This window comes from Sebastes umbrosus, chromosome 1, assembly GCF_015220745.1.
Source record: "Sebastes umbrosus isolate fSebUmb1 chromosome 1, fSebUmb1.pri, whole genome shotgun sequence".
In the NCBI taxonomy this organism is placed as follows: Eukaryota; Metazoa; Chordata; class Actinopteri; order Perciformes; family Sebastidae; genus Sebastes; species Sebastes umbrosus.
Genome location: NC_051269.1, coordinates 38451708 through 38466178, shown reverse-complemented (window position 1 = coordinate 38466178; position 14471 = coordinate 38451708). Strand labels below are relative to the sequence as shown.

General features: G+C 40.2%; 1 protein-coding gene across 2 annotated transcripts; it reads left to right on the top strand.

The window, feature by feature from the left end:
* The first annotated feature begins 172 nt into the window (after positions 1–172).
* setmar (SET domain and mariner transposase fusion gene) lies at positions 173–13990 on the top strand. Of its 2 annotated transcripts, none has more exons than XM_037786102.1 (3): positions 173–330; positions 9774–10885; positions 13435–13990. In XM_037786102.1, the coding sequence occupies exons 1-2, from the start codon at positions 268–270 to the stop codon at positions 10578–10580; spliced, it is 870 nt and encodes a 289-aa protein (XP_037642030.1). In that variant the 5' UTR covers positions 173–267; the 3' UTR covers positions 10581–10885; positions 13435–13990. The 2 variants fall into 2 exon arrangements, with proteins under 2 accessions (XP_037642030.1, XP_037642020.1); XM_037786092.1 differs by lacking the exon at positions 173–330 and adding an exon at positions 7494–7693.
* Positions 13991–14471: the final 481 nt, after the last annotated feature.

The window sequence follows — 14471 nt, the reverse complement described above, 5'->3', positions numbered from 1 at the left end:
TGTTGTGTCATATCTCTCATTTATGTTTAGTGTTTCCTGTTTTACTTTGTTACTCACCTCTCCTCTCATTTCAGATCTCTTCACTTCCTGCCTTGTGTTTTCCTGCCAGTTCTGAATTGTCTGCCCCGCCCTGATTAGTTTCACCTGCCCCTCGTCAGCCCTGCAGTCACCTGACCTCCTGCTCACCTGTTCCCACTTACCCCATCAGTCTCACTGTTTATTCTAGACCAGTTCCTTTGTTCTTTGTTGGTTTGTCTTTGGTTATATATGGAGTTTTGTTTGCCCGTTATCTGTGAGCTGTTACCTGCATGCATTTTGGACTCTCAGTTTGTAAGTCTTTTGTTTATTATATCATTTTACAGTCTGTTTTTATCTGCGTTTGTGTCCTCCCTGCCTGTTTGGCTCTCTAAACCGTGACACCTGTAGTGCCATCATGAAGTTGTCATTTGTGATTTTGAGTGATATGTCTCTCTAAGTTATTGGCTGGATTGCCAAGAAATGTTGTTAAATTATGTTAATTAGTTATTGATAAATTATGTTTACATGGTTTTTCAGCATTGGTGCAGACCTTTGTGTCAACTCCTGCTGGACATATCTGGGAGGTGTACTTTCCTGGCACAGTCTTGGCTAGGTAAACACCAATCTATAGAAAGATATGTGCAGAGTGTGCCTCCGTCATCTTATATTAGCTTTTCTATCAGAATGCAAATGGCCTATTCCAGGAATGGCCACTGAACAGTGGAAATGATTATGAAAATGGTGGTAGAACAAATGCAGTCGCTGCAGTGTAGGGGCAATGAGGCAATGAGTTCCATCAGTGTAAACAAAACATGATCATGAACGTTCATAGTTTTACATCTCTTCACAGCCTGGAGAATCTGATCCAGAGTCAGAGCTGTTTGGATATGTATTATGATTGTTTATTTTAGCCTTTACTTACAATAAAAAAATCTGTTTGGGTGTAATAAAATAGATCTAGAGGTTAGTTTCACTTGTTGTTATATGTCTCTTTGCTTTACATTGTGATAAGGTTATTGCTTCTATACTATGTGAATAATGGAGGCGTACTGTGGGAAAAATCGCAACACAAGTGCGGAAACATAATGTATTTCGGTAAAGTTAATCATCTGTTAAATGCATAATGAATTGTCGGACGGATTGTTCTGGTGTATTCTCCCAGGGCCCAATTAAACAGCCTCGCTTTCCGCTTGCAGCGTACTGTACAGTATGTGTGAATGTGTGTTTAGACTCACTGCTGACACGGAGGCTTGACGCTCATTTCCATCTTCTGAGACGAAGCTCTATACTGTCACGGTTGTGTCTTTATTCAAACAGGCATCCAGTATGCAGTGCTCTGGAGTAATGAAAGTCACAATCCATGAGAAAAATAGTCTGAATGCAGAAACAGAATACACAAGTGTACAGAGTAAACAGAAGAGCACACACATTCTTGTTTCAGCGAGGAAACAATTTTACAGACAACGCTCCATTTTGACTGTCATGAAGGTGAAACAATTGTGGGACAATACAATCAGAGGTGGCCGCACTCCATTACTCTATTGATTGCCTGGTCATCAAAACAGTACAAAATGTTCTGCTCGTGTGTGTGTGTGTGTGTGTGTGTGTGTGTGTGCAAACAGGAAGTGGCCACACACATTGCATTTGTGTATTAGTGTTATTATAACGAATGAAAGCCAGCAGATTTGAGCCTTGCATAGCAATATTTTCAACATCTTTTGGCCTGACCTTATGCTGCTTCTGACTTTTCCTCCGGCACAATGGTGACATTAGAAAGGAGGTTAGAAAAGGTCAACCATCTGTTGACTTGCAAAGTCCAAAGTCCCTTATTTACATTAGAACATGAGAGACAGCGAGTGACTGCTTTATTTTATTAGGAAGAGAGTGTGCAACATTTATGATATGACAAAGTATCTCTGAAGTGTAAAAGTTCTGAGACAAAAGGCCTTGATTTTACTCATCAGGCATTTCTGAGATTAGAGTTATGAATGGATTGGACATTTTTATTAGCCATTGTAGCAGGTAGGCCCTATGGCGATGTCGATCTGTCATTTGGTCGGTCCATCACTTTGGTCTGAACTGTATCTCAACAACTATGGGATGGATTGAACTTACTTTTGGTACAGCCATTCGTGGTGCCTAGGTGATGAATCCTCATGACTTCGTTGGCCACCAGCTGGTCAAAGTCTTCACTTGCCTGGTAACACGTTTTCATTCCACCCCGTCACATATTGCTGCTTTGTCACGCCCCTTGGCATCACTTTATTTTCGGCAACAAAACCACTATAAGTACCCGTGGTCTCACTTTAGGATTAGGCAACAAAACCATTATTATAAGGTTTTGGAAAAGAAATACATGGTTGGGCTTAAAACTACTATGTTTGTACAGTGAAAATGGCACTGGACATTGTGAACATGGGACACAAATGATTGTAATGTGAAAGTGAAACTTAAAGCACGAACACAATGAAAGCCTTTGTTGGACCCATCCACCTCCCTTTCCACCCTGTGTGTCTTTTCACTCTTTATACTACGTCACCACACTTCCAACACTCTTTCTCAGAGCGTTTACTGTTGCCGCGGATGTCAAGGAGCTCCAAATTCGATGTACAATAGACCACAGATCATGGATGTATGCGAGGGACAAAAACAAGTTGCCTTCCATTTCATAATAAAAAACATTGTTTTCCATTTTCCATGATGATGACACATCATTAAAAGGCGCTCATCGCTGTGTGTTGTAATCATTCTCTACGGTGATTGGCGCATATTGACTTCTTAGAGACAGCCCATTTCGTGCCCGTGTGCGTGCTGAAGGTCGTGACAGCTCGGAGAAATATGGAGCCAGTTTATTTGTATGATGAAGTGCTGAAAATGAGAGCAGTGAGTACACACACCGTTTCCTGTTACCACTGCTGACAGTTACAGATGATGTGAAACCTGTGCCGTACCTCAGTGATCCAGCTGCATCTTGTGCTGTTCATTACCCGTGACTGACAGGTTGTCCTTCTGCAACACTGGACCTGAACTGACCAGCAAGGTTTTAAATAAAAACACTGATTAAATGTAGGTTCCAGCTGAGTTTGACAAGGCACAGTGAACATGTCTATATGTGCAAACAGATTGTCTGAGGTGAGAGAGTCTGTTGTTTCTCCGCAGCACAACGGGGTCCTGCTGAGAACGTGTGATTATTACACCTCATTTCAAACACAGACACTGACCCATAGCCGGCTAAGTGGAAACAGACAAAGGGTATTGATTGGATTGGAAGAACAGAACCTCTTGAGAGATTCAACATCTTTACAGGGAACACGCCTGGCTGACTTAATTTGTGAAAGCTGGGCATTGATTCCTGGAGATTATGCACCGCTGTTATTCCCTTTTACCCTGTAACATTGTAAGACTGCTGTTTCTGTGTGTTATACTGGCGAGAGCAGAAGGAAATTGAATCATGAAATGTGGATGTAACACATGTAAACTGGACCTGAACATTTATAATCTTGTAGGATTCACTTGATTTGATCATGCAGTATATTCTAAATCTCAGCGGTACCTGTTTTATATCTATGGTTAGCACATTCAAATAGTTACTATTCATTTTAAAGAGGAACTACACGCAAATTAAAATCTTTCCACGGTACACATAATCACATTCTTGTTAATACAGTTGTGCCACTACAGAGGAAATGATAGAAGCTCATTTTGAGGACAAAAAGATAAACACACAATGTGTTTTGTTGGAAATAGCACCAGTAAATCATATGCCAACAAGAATCCATGTGATTATAACTGCCCTGTTGTTGGTGTTGAAGCTACAGTTTTTTACGGGTATGTTTTGTCACCTAGGACAGTTTTGGTAGAAAAGCAAAAAGTTTTAATAAAGAAGAAACACCGATCTTGTTTATCCGTGTACAGTCTTGACTAACTTGTCTCTTTGTAAATTTCCATCAAACTTCATTCGTTCTTCAAGCTCGGAGAGAGGAGCTATATATGTTGCTCGCCTCAGGAGGCTTGAGTCCTCGCTTAATTGCTTTGCAAAATCTTGTCATGTGAGTGAATCACACTGTCACTGCAGTTGCCTGGCAGCAGAGGAAGGCATCCAGGAGTCTCATGGGAGGACGGCTGCAGGGGGTGCGAATGCGGGCTGAAGTCATCTCCCTGTGAATCGTGTTTTCACTCAAAAGTTTGAATTTGTTTGTTAGAGCGCCTGAATCTTTCTTGCGTTTTTCACCTTGATTTTTAAAATGCAATCTCTGAGTTTTCCTCTCTGCGACTAATATCTGCATGTCTGCGTCCCTGTTTGTTTCGCTGCCTTTGATGAACTCGGTGGAGTAGTCGGGGGAAAAAAAGCCCCTTTGAAACCTCCGGGGTCATCTCATTATAATCATGCCTACTCAAGCTGACAAAGGCAGATGAGGGAAACCTTTTGAAATTCCCTTTGTTCTCCACTGTCAGACCAGACAAGAGTGCGTCCACCAGGCCGCGGCGCAGCTCTCCTCACAAGCTGGGAGAAGCATCGCAGCCAATTTGAGGCCAAGTCAATCAGCACAGTAGCAGAGGGAGCGCTGGACTGTTGTTGATAATCTCCCCAGAGAACGCGCTCTATCATGCCTTTGGTTCATTAACTCCCCAACCAATTGTAGTCCAGCCTCAAAGTTGAGCTCTTTGTGTGTGTGTGTGTGTGTTGGTGTGTGTGTGTGTGTGTGCGTGTGTGTTCTCATTAAAGCCAAAGGATTCTTGACAACGGGGCCCATTAAAGACCCCCAACAACCTGCCTCGTCTGGAGCAAGGGAAGCTGTTCCACCCTATTGTCAGACGACACAATGCGAACCACGATGTCAAGTCATATTATGGCCCTTTTAAAGACCACAAGAAAAGAAGTGAACATATGTTAAATTATTCAATTAAGGGACACACCCAAAATGAACCTGACATCTTCAAAATGTCTTAAAACTCATAAATGTTTAGATTGAGCAATGGAAAATACGGTATATTACTGCTTTAAGATATGCTGCAGGTGAGGCAGATTATGCAACTCTTTCACCAAATCCTTAAAAATGCAGTCATTCAGTATTAATATTCAGGCCTTAATTAAGGCCCAAATACATTAATGAACTCAAAAGTATGCAGGAGGAATGGTTTCATGCCCCAAGCCTAATTTCAAATAAGTTGTTTTTATATTAAAGGAACAGTGTGTAACATTTCGGGGGGGGGGGTCTATTAGCAGAAATGGGATGTGATATTCATAGTTATGTTTTCATTAGTGTATAATCTGAAATAGATTATAAACTTAACGTTAGCTTATAATGAGCCCTTCATATCTACATAGGGAGCAGGTAAAGAATACAGAAGCAGGGACGAAACTCCAGCGTTTTTTTGACAACAGCTGCTGCTAAACTAAACCAAGGTGGTACAAATGTCTGTCAAGTATTATAAAAGCTATTTCATATTGGAAAATCTGATTGTCAGTTGAGTCATGAAGCCCACATTCTCTTCAGCACCAACCTCTGTTGTTGTCAAATCAAACTGTCAATTAGTCTATTGTCAAATATACTTCTAACATTTCAGCTTGTGATTGAGTATGCAATCTGAGAAACAAACAACTGACAGCACTAATTTGGCTCAAGGACAAAGATGAAGGCTGATCCTCAAAGGAAAGTCCTTGGTCACTTGTGTGCAGCATGGAAATGCCAGCTGACAGTGTGACCTCCCCCCCATCTGCCTCAGATAGCCACCAGAGAATAAACCCCTGCATCTGAATTACATATACATGGTAACACTGTAACACCATAGAAAGGTTAGGCACGGACAGAAAGAAACTCTATAACCTCCAGTGTCTACTGAAATAAAGTGACATTCAAACAAAATGACTATTCATCCTTCGCTCTGGAAACCATTCAGTCATGGAGACAAAAATAATTGTACACCAGTGTGGATTCATCTGACAGAAGACACCAGAGTTCAACCAACACAGCCGGATTGTGTAACTGAACTTCAGCGAGAAAAAAGGCCTTGAATCATGACTCTTCTTCTCTCAGGCCTTAAACACCACTGTAGTCTGTTTGTCTGGGCTGCAATGAACCCATCGGCTTACTCACATGGCCATGTTCTCAATTTAGTTTGCTCATATGGGCAGTCAGAATATGTTCTTTGGCATTTAATGTGCTTTATCTTGAGAAAGAGAGTGAAATCTGTAGAGTGTAAATCATTAAAGAAGAATTAGGTATAGCCTTTTAGGAGAATAACATATTTTAACCACTTTAAATGCAATTTAATTTGTTTGGCATTAATTGATTCCATCTATTGTTCAATCATCCATTTGTCTTCATTTCACATGCTCACTGCAGAAGTTCAGTTGTGGATTCACAAGAGGAGTACCAGCACTTATTGCCTAACTAATCCTGCCATCTGCAGGCCATATCATGTTACTGCAGAGCATTTGTCTGAACATACTGGATATTATAAAACTGCTTGTGCCTATAAATAAAACAGAATTAATAGGTGTGACACTGTGAGACCACTTTTATCGTTCGTATTGCTCACAATTTTCAAATACCAAGTTTCTTTATTTGTCATGTGCAAAACAATTACAGCAAGCAGTCGTTGGCAATGAAAATATTGGGTCTCAGATTGATGGATAGATAGATAGATAGATAGATAGATAGATAGATGTACTCTATTGATTCCAAATTGGGAAATTATTGTGTTACAGCAGCAGGTAATGCACAGGAACAGTAAATAGAGTAAATATACATATCAACACGAGATAATATCTATAGTATACACAATATAAAGAGTATATTAGAATACACTATACACTTTTTTCTATTAACTTATTTGTTTATTTAATTTATTATTATTATTATTACTTTCTTTAATTTGTATTAATATAATTAATCTTTTTTTACATTTTTTCATTATTATTTTATTTATTATTTTATTTCTTCCTTTTTATTTTTAATATTATTATTATTATTTTTTTATTTTTATTTTATTAATTTTATTTCAATTTTGAATGCTGAAGTTGTTTTCTCTAGTGTACTTATTGTGTTCGTCTCTAAGTTCAACTACTAAAAAAAATGGTTTATAAATTATTGTAATTACGAACTGTAAATTGAATGTATGAAAACAACCTCGGAAAAAAGGGGGGAAGTAAAGCATGAAAAAAAAAGAAAAAAATAGTGCAAGTTAAAATATAGGGCTTAAATATTAACATCCATAATTATAAAATTAGTAATGTAAGTATATTTTTTTTGTGGATGAGCTGAATGTAAACAGGATGTAGTATGTATATGCATGATGAGTCTCCAGTTCCATCCTCACAGTAGAAACAATTATGTCACACTGAGCTGTATTTGTCCTTAATGAGCTGCTTTGTCCTCAGAGAGACCAGATGGTCAAAACACACAGCTTATAACTACAGTGATGTAATAATACAGATGAGCCACTAGAGAGAGCTGGTCTGTAATTACACCACCGGAAGTTACAGCCTCTAGTTTCAGTTTCTGCACATCTAGCTGATCTGATCTGATGTGATCTGATCTGCTGCTGTTTCACTGAATAACTTCAGATTATGAGTTTTAACAGACCTGATGTGGATTTGAGCAACAGCCTGGAGAATGTTCCTGTTTTAACTGAGAGGAGTTCAGCTGTTATGACGCTTCCTGAGTTCCAGGTAAAGTTACTCATCTCTCTGTAGTTAAACAGTTAAACAGAACACATGCATGAGTGGGACACATTTAGTCCTCCATATCTTAGTAGCTTTTCTGTTATTGTGCTGGAGGAGTTTTGTAAGAGCAGCTTAGTGACGTTGTCTAAATACAATGTAATGTTATTTTAGCTACATCTAACATTATTTAGCTATATAGACCTTCTCAAACTTGACAACATCATTCTAAATGAGCCCCTTTGTATTTCCGGTTGCAATGTTTGTTAAAGGTCCCATATCATGCTCATTTTCAGGTTCATATTTCTTTTTTGTGTTTCTACTAGAACATGTTTACATACTTAAATGTTAAAAAAAACCCGTTATTTTCCTCGTACTGTCTGCCTGAATATACCTGTATTTACCATCTGTTGGAAACGCTCCGTTTTAGTGCATTTCAACGGAATTGCAACAGAATTGCGTTGCTAGGCAACCGTTTGGGTTCACATTTACCTCCTGTCAGCTGATATAATTTACATACACTGCACCCGGAAATAAACTGGGACACATTTAGAATATTTATGTTTAAAACTGAGTAATGGTCTAAACACTGTAGATTTGTGACATCACAAATGGACAGCTTGTTTCAAAGGCAGCGTTTCTGAATACGGGCTGTGGGTATTTCTTCATGGATTGAGCCTTTTGATACTTTAACAGAATTTATACAGCATTTAAACTTGCTTTATAATATAAAAGACATGAAAATCTCACTTCTTACAATATGGGACCTTTAATACAGTATCTGACAGGAAGTAGCCTAAAAAGCTGTTGCCGTAGCAACAAATAGCAACAAAATGGCAATTAAAAGGTCTATAGTGGAACCAATACCTTGATTAAATACATAAGAAACTGTGTTTGTGTTGGAAGTTTCAAATTACAATTACAATTCAATAGCTTTAGGGATGCCAGAAATACAATGAAATAAAAGACTCAGAAAACATGAGATAATAGAAATAAACACCATCATAATTTGAATGCATTTGACTTATGGTGCCTATGTTGACAGAATGATCTAAAAGTCCTACTGAAGCTTTGTCCAGAAAACATCTGGCTGTGGAAAAAACTAATCAAAACCTGGCAATATTATGCAGGAACATCCTACTACTGAAACCTGGTGGTGATAAACTCTATCAAATGAAATATATTGTTTCACCAGCAGATGGCAGCAAATCTCTACAGGTTACAGACAGAAACATCCTCTGACTACAATACAGGGAAACAAAAAAAACTGCCTCTATAGAACCAAATGAGTTGTCCCATTTAACACTCCTCGCTCACGATGCTCTAGATCTAGTAGACCGTTCTGAATGATTATAATGTTACTAGTTTTTAAAAAACGACATGTAAGTCATCGTTGCTGAATGTTGTGAAACAATTCATTGCAAAACATTCAGACCTGTGCTCTAAAACAAACAACTATTATTTTTATTAATGATTTCTGCAGAATATTTTCTTGACTAATCTTTCAGTCTATAAAATTTCCATAAAGCTCAAGTAGGTGTCTTCAAATGTCTTGTCCAAACAACAGTCCAAAACCCAAATTCTATTCAGTTTTCTATCACATAAGACAAAGACAAACCGCAAAACTGAAATGATTCATCAATTAGCAAAATAGTTGGCGACTAATTTTCTGCCGATCGACAGAAAATCTTTGAATTGTTTCAGCTGTAAATTGTTTTGTGTTTTTGTTATTTACAGTAGAGCTGCAACGATTAATCGATTAATTGTCAACTATTCAATTTATCGCCAACTATTTTGATAATTGATTAATCGCTTTGAGTAATTTTTTAAGAAAAAAACAGTAAAATTTCTCTGATTTCAGCTTCTTAAATGTGAATATCTTCTGGTTTCTTTACTCCTCTATGACAGTAAACTGAATATCTTTGAGTTGTTGACAAAACAAGACAACATTTTTCACCATTTTTTTACATTTTATAGACCAAACGACTAATCAATTAATCGAAAAAATAATCGACAATGAAAATATTCATTATTTGTAGCTCTAATTTACAGTTTTAAACTTTAACTGCTCTTTTTTGTCATTTCTCAGTATTCCCCAGATAATATTCAAGGACCAGGATGCACTGTTGACCCCAGTGAAGTCACCCTTCCTGGATGCTCCTGCCGTTCCCACTCCTGCTTCCCTGAGAACTGCTCCTGCCTGCAGACACACGGCCAGGCGTACGACAGCACCGGCACACTGCTCACCCTCAGCAGAACAAACTCTGGCTACTGCTCGCCTGTGTTCGAGTGTAATGCCCTTTGCACCTGCAGCGACGCCTGCTCTAACCGGGTGGTGCAGAGAGGGTTGAGACTCAGGTTGGTGGTTTACGGCACAGAGAACAGGGGCTGGGGAGTACGGACACTAGAGGCGATCCCCTGTGGGACGTTCGTGTGCGAGTACGCAGGAGAGGTGATCAGTTTCGAGGAGGCCAGACGCAGACAGCTCGCCCAGAGATCCGAGGAAAATAACTACATCATTGCAGTGAGGGAGCATGCAGGCACGGGCTCCATCACTGAGACGTTTGTGGACCCTGCCACGGTGGGAAACGTAGGCCGCTTCCTCAACCACTCCTGCCAGCCCAACCTGTTCATGCAGCCGGTCCGTGTGCACTCTGTGGTTCCCAGGCTGGCGCTGTTCGCCGGACGGGACGTTGATGCACAGGAGGAGCTGACGTTTGACTACTCGGGAGGATACAGTAACCAGCCTCCTGTAGAGCTGCTGTCCACACAGAGTGACGCTGCCATAGAGGCCAGTAGGACAGATGGACTCCAGAGGAAAGAGTGCCACTGTGGTGCCAACAACTGTGTCCAGTTCCTTCCACTGGATTTATCTATTATTAACGGAAATGATTGACATTAAATTTCATATCACGTTTGTTTTTTATCTGAATGTCAAGTTGTTTTTCTAAATGATGGAGAAAAGATTTTCACCCTTTCTCACGATTTCCTTTTAAAAAAATTATCTATTTAGTGACGTCTTGGTCTGTTTTCAGTTTCCCCAACATCTCGGTTAATTCAACCGCTCATTAGAACGAGACAATGCAACTCGTTGATTGCTCTGCAAACACAATCAGCTGGATGAGTCACTTCTGAGCCTGTCATTGTTTCCTGTTTGGTCCCCGGCGGTGTCTCCTGATCTGCCACCGTCTCCCACTCGATGTAAGACGATGCAATGAAAAGTAAAGGCAAGAAAAACAAGCTTTATTTTTCTGAGAAAGTAAACTTGTTGTCATTCCTTTCACTTGTATTTCATTTCATCTATCAGGGGAGGTTTGTTCTGGATAGGACATTTCCCAACAGATTTACAGACTTGCAGCTGTCATGTTGTCCTGGCACACTTAGGTCCCATTTCTCACACGACACATGAATCTGGAAGGAACAGAAGCATCATTTGCACTGACAGAGATGGGAGGCATGATGTTTAATAGGTTTCTTTTAATAGCCACACAGGCTACAGAATTGAGTTGTTTTGCAGTAAGAAGATGGTCAAAAACAAAACACCAAAACACCAGTTAAAGTAATAGCTGTCATACGCTCCCATCAACTTGACATTTCTTTTCTGTCTTCATGCAATGCAGCGTCCCCTTGTAGATATTCTCAGCTTCTCATTGCACTCAAGCCTCAGGAGAGTTGGGACCAATTAAAAAGGGCCGGGGGGTATTTTTAATATAGAAACCGACTTTATTCCCCTGTCAAAGGAGGGGCGAAGGTGTCCCACTTCGGTGTGACCATTCTGAAATCAGGACCTTCTCCTGCTCCATCTGCCCCGGTTCTAGTCTAGACCTGCTTTCATCTTATTAATATCCACATCTGGGTTAATTAGGATGGAGACCGTGTTTCATCCAGAAATGGGACCAGTGCTGGAGCCACACTGGGCCTGAGAGAGACTAAACGGTGGGAGGGGGGGAGATGGGAGCCCTCTGCTGATCGGAGACCTCTGTCAAGCTGATTGGTTTTTGTGTCACCCAGTAGGGAGGGGAATGGCGCAGGATGATGTTGTTTTGACCTATATTTTCTCCTCTGTAAGGGTTACCTGAGATTTTTTTTTTTCAAAATGGGCTGTTCTTTACATTGTACCTGATCTGATCTACACTCAGGAGTTAAAAACTCAGCTTAAAGGAATAGTTGGACATTTTGGGAAATACGTTTATTCACTGTCTTACCAAGAGTTAGATGAGAAGACATGATATTACTCTCGTGTTTGTACAATTTCAGGGGATCTATTAGCAGAAATGGAATATAATATTTTCATTAGTGTATTATCACCTGAAACTAAGAATAATTGTGTTTTCGTTAGCTTAAAATGAGCCCTTCATATCTACATAGGGAGCGGATCCTCTTCACGGAGTTCACCATGTTGCTCCACTATGTTTCTACAGTAGCCCAGAAAGGACAAACCAAACTCTGGCGCTAGAGAGAGACATCCTCATTTTCAGGTTATCTGAAGGCCACCGTAGTTCTCCGACACGCTTGTGAAACTGTGGTAACGTGAGCCACTGAGTGCAAAACCGTGGTACCGCCAGCCGCCATCTTGACTTCCGTTGCTCCTAAAGTAGTGTTATTATGGGAATGATGGCCTCTGAGCGAGACGAACGGCGTTACCACAGTTTTGCACTTTGCGGCTCACGTTACCATAGTCTTGGAAAGGGAGGAGTGAGCGGAGGGGTACTCAGTTGGTTGCAATCTGCAACCACACCGCTAGATGCTGCCAAATCCTACACACTGTACCTTTAAGCTACAACCAGCTGCAGGTTAGCTTAGCACTAAGACTGGGAACGTGGAAACGGCTGGCCTATACCTCTGTCCTAAAAAAAAAATCCACCTACTAATGCTCACTAACTAACACATTATATCTCGTTTGTGTAATCCGTCTAAAAACTGAAGTGTAAAAATGAGGCACTATGACTTCTTGGTGTCTCGTCGTCACTGTGACATTGACAAATATTTCGCCACATTACCCCTCGTGAAACCACGACGTTGTTTTACACTCGTCGGCGTCATCATTTTGTATGTGTTAAACGAACGAGACCCAACATCAGTGAGCTTTAGAGGTGCTGGTATGGATGTTGTTACCGGTAGACAGGCTACATGTTTCCCCTCGTTTCCAGTCTTTATGCTAAGCTAACGAGCTGCTATCTGTAGCTTCATATTGAACATACAGTCATTGAAGTGGTATCGACCTTCTCATCTAACTCTGGGCAATACAGCAGTTACGCATATTTGCCAAAATGTTGAACTACTCCTTTAAACTCATCAAATTGCTGTGGAGTGTGATTGGATACATACAGTAATATAATACAACAAAAAATAATAGATTTGAATAGATTATATTATAAGAAATACTGTACTGTGTGGAGGAACGTGGCTGGATGCAGACTATGTCTTTGGCCTTGGAGAAAACTGGGACAGAGATTATGCATAGAAAAAAAGACCCAGGCATTTCTCAAACCAAGGTATAGAAAGTTCTAGGTCAGGGTTTCTCTCTCCATCATCAGCTAAATCATGTGTGCAGTGGTTTGGTATTTAATCTCTGCTACCAATAGATTCAGCATTACATTTGAAAACAAGAAGCAGCCATTAATCCTTTCAATGTATGGCCCTATTTGTTGTGCCTTTGTGATAAATCGGATTCCACTGTCCTTTTCAACAAATCACAATCACAAACAATCTCTCTTCAGATGCATGACTCATGTCATTTTTTTTTTTAGTCAGATGTCCCTGGAATCCCCATGGCAACCAGCGATGTGTACAGGAGGTGATTTGGACAGCAGCGGTTGGTTCGGAGGTTCACGGCGAAGGCTGCTCTCAAATCCTGACTGTTGAAGAGCTGCAGTGTAAAATGAATGGCTCCTTTCCAGGACGGTCACCTAGCAACCAACAGTTAATCACATGAGGTGAACTTCCCCACCGAACCCGCTCCACACCCCCTCCATACAAACACAAACATGTCAAGGACGCCTTACAATGCGGGAGCACTGTATTTTGAGAGTGACAACAGACCGTTAGTGTGTCTTGCATCTCAGAAAATAATACATGTTTTTAGAAGACTGTCTGAATGGTACTGGAGGTATAATTGGTGGCTGTGCTTTGTGGTGGCTTCAACTTGAACACTCAATATTGCATCATGATGTTTCATACCAAAGTGACCAGAGAGGCATAAGAACAAATGTTATGATTCTGTCCTTAAAATGGAGCTTGTTGAGTTTTGGTCATTTCAAAGAGATATATGACCTAAATATGTATTTCACTTTTAAATAAAAAAAATAAAAAATCACTTAAAGTGAGACTAACTTCATGAACAACCTGGTCTCACAGGAAGGCGCATAAATAGCACGACATTACACAGAGTGTGTGTCATGAGGACGCTTTGTAGCCTTTGATGCGTCATTTGTAAGCTGCTTTTTGCGTGTTATTTGTACGCCACACAACCAAACTCTGGTTACGTCCTCAGGTTAGGTTGAAGCTACAGAACCACTTAGTTATGTTTAGGAAAAAACTTCATGGTTGGGCTTAAAGTAAGTACGTAATACATACAGAAAACACATTACAAACGTCACTAAAAAACATGACAAAACCATAAGTGGTCTTTCTCGCTTTAAATCTACGTCCCTACCTCTGAGCGTGGCCTATTTATGCGGATGCGTTTAAATTGGACTCAGTACAGATTACATGCCGTACAAATGCCACACCAAAAACAAGAAAGGTGTTTGTATTTGTATGCACAATATCGTGGCATTCATACACA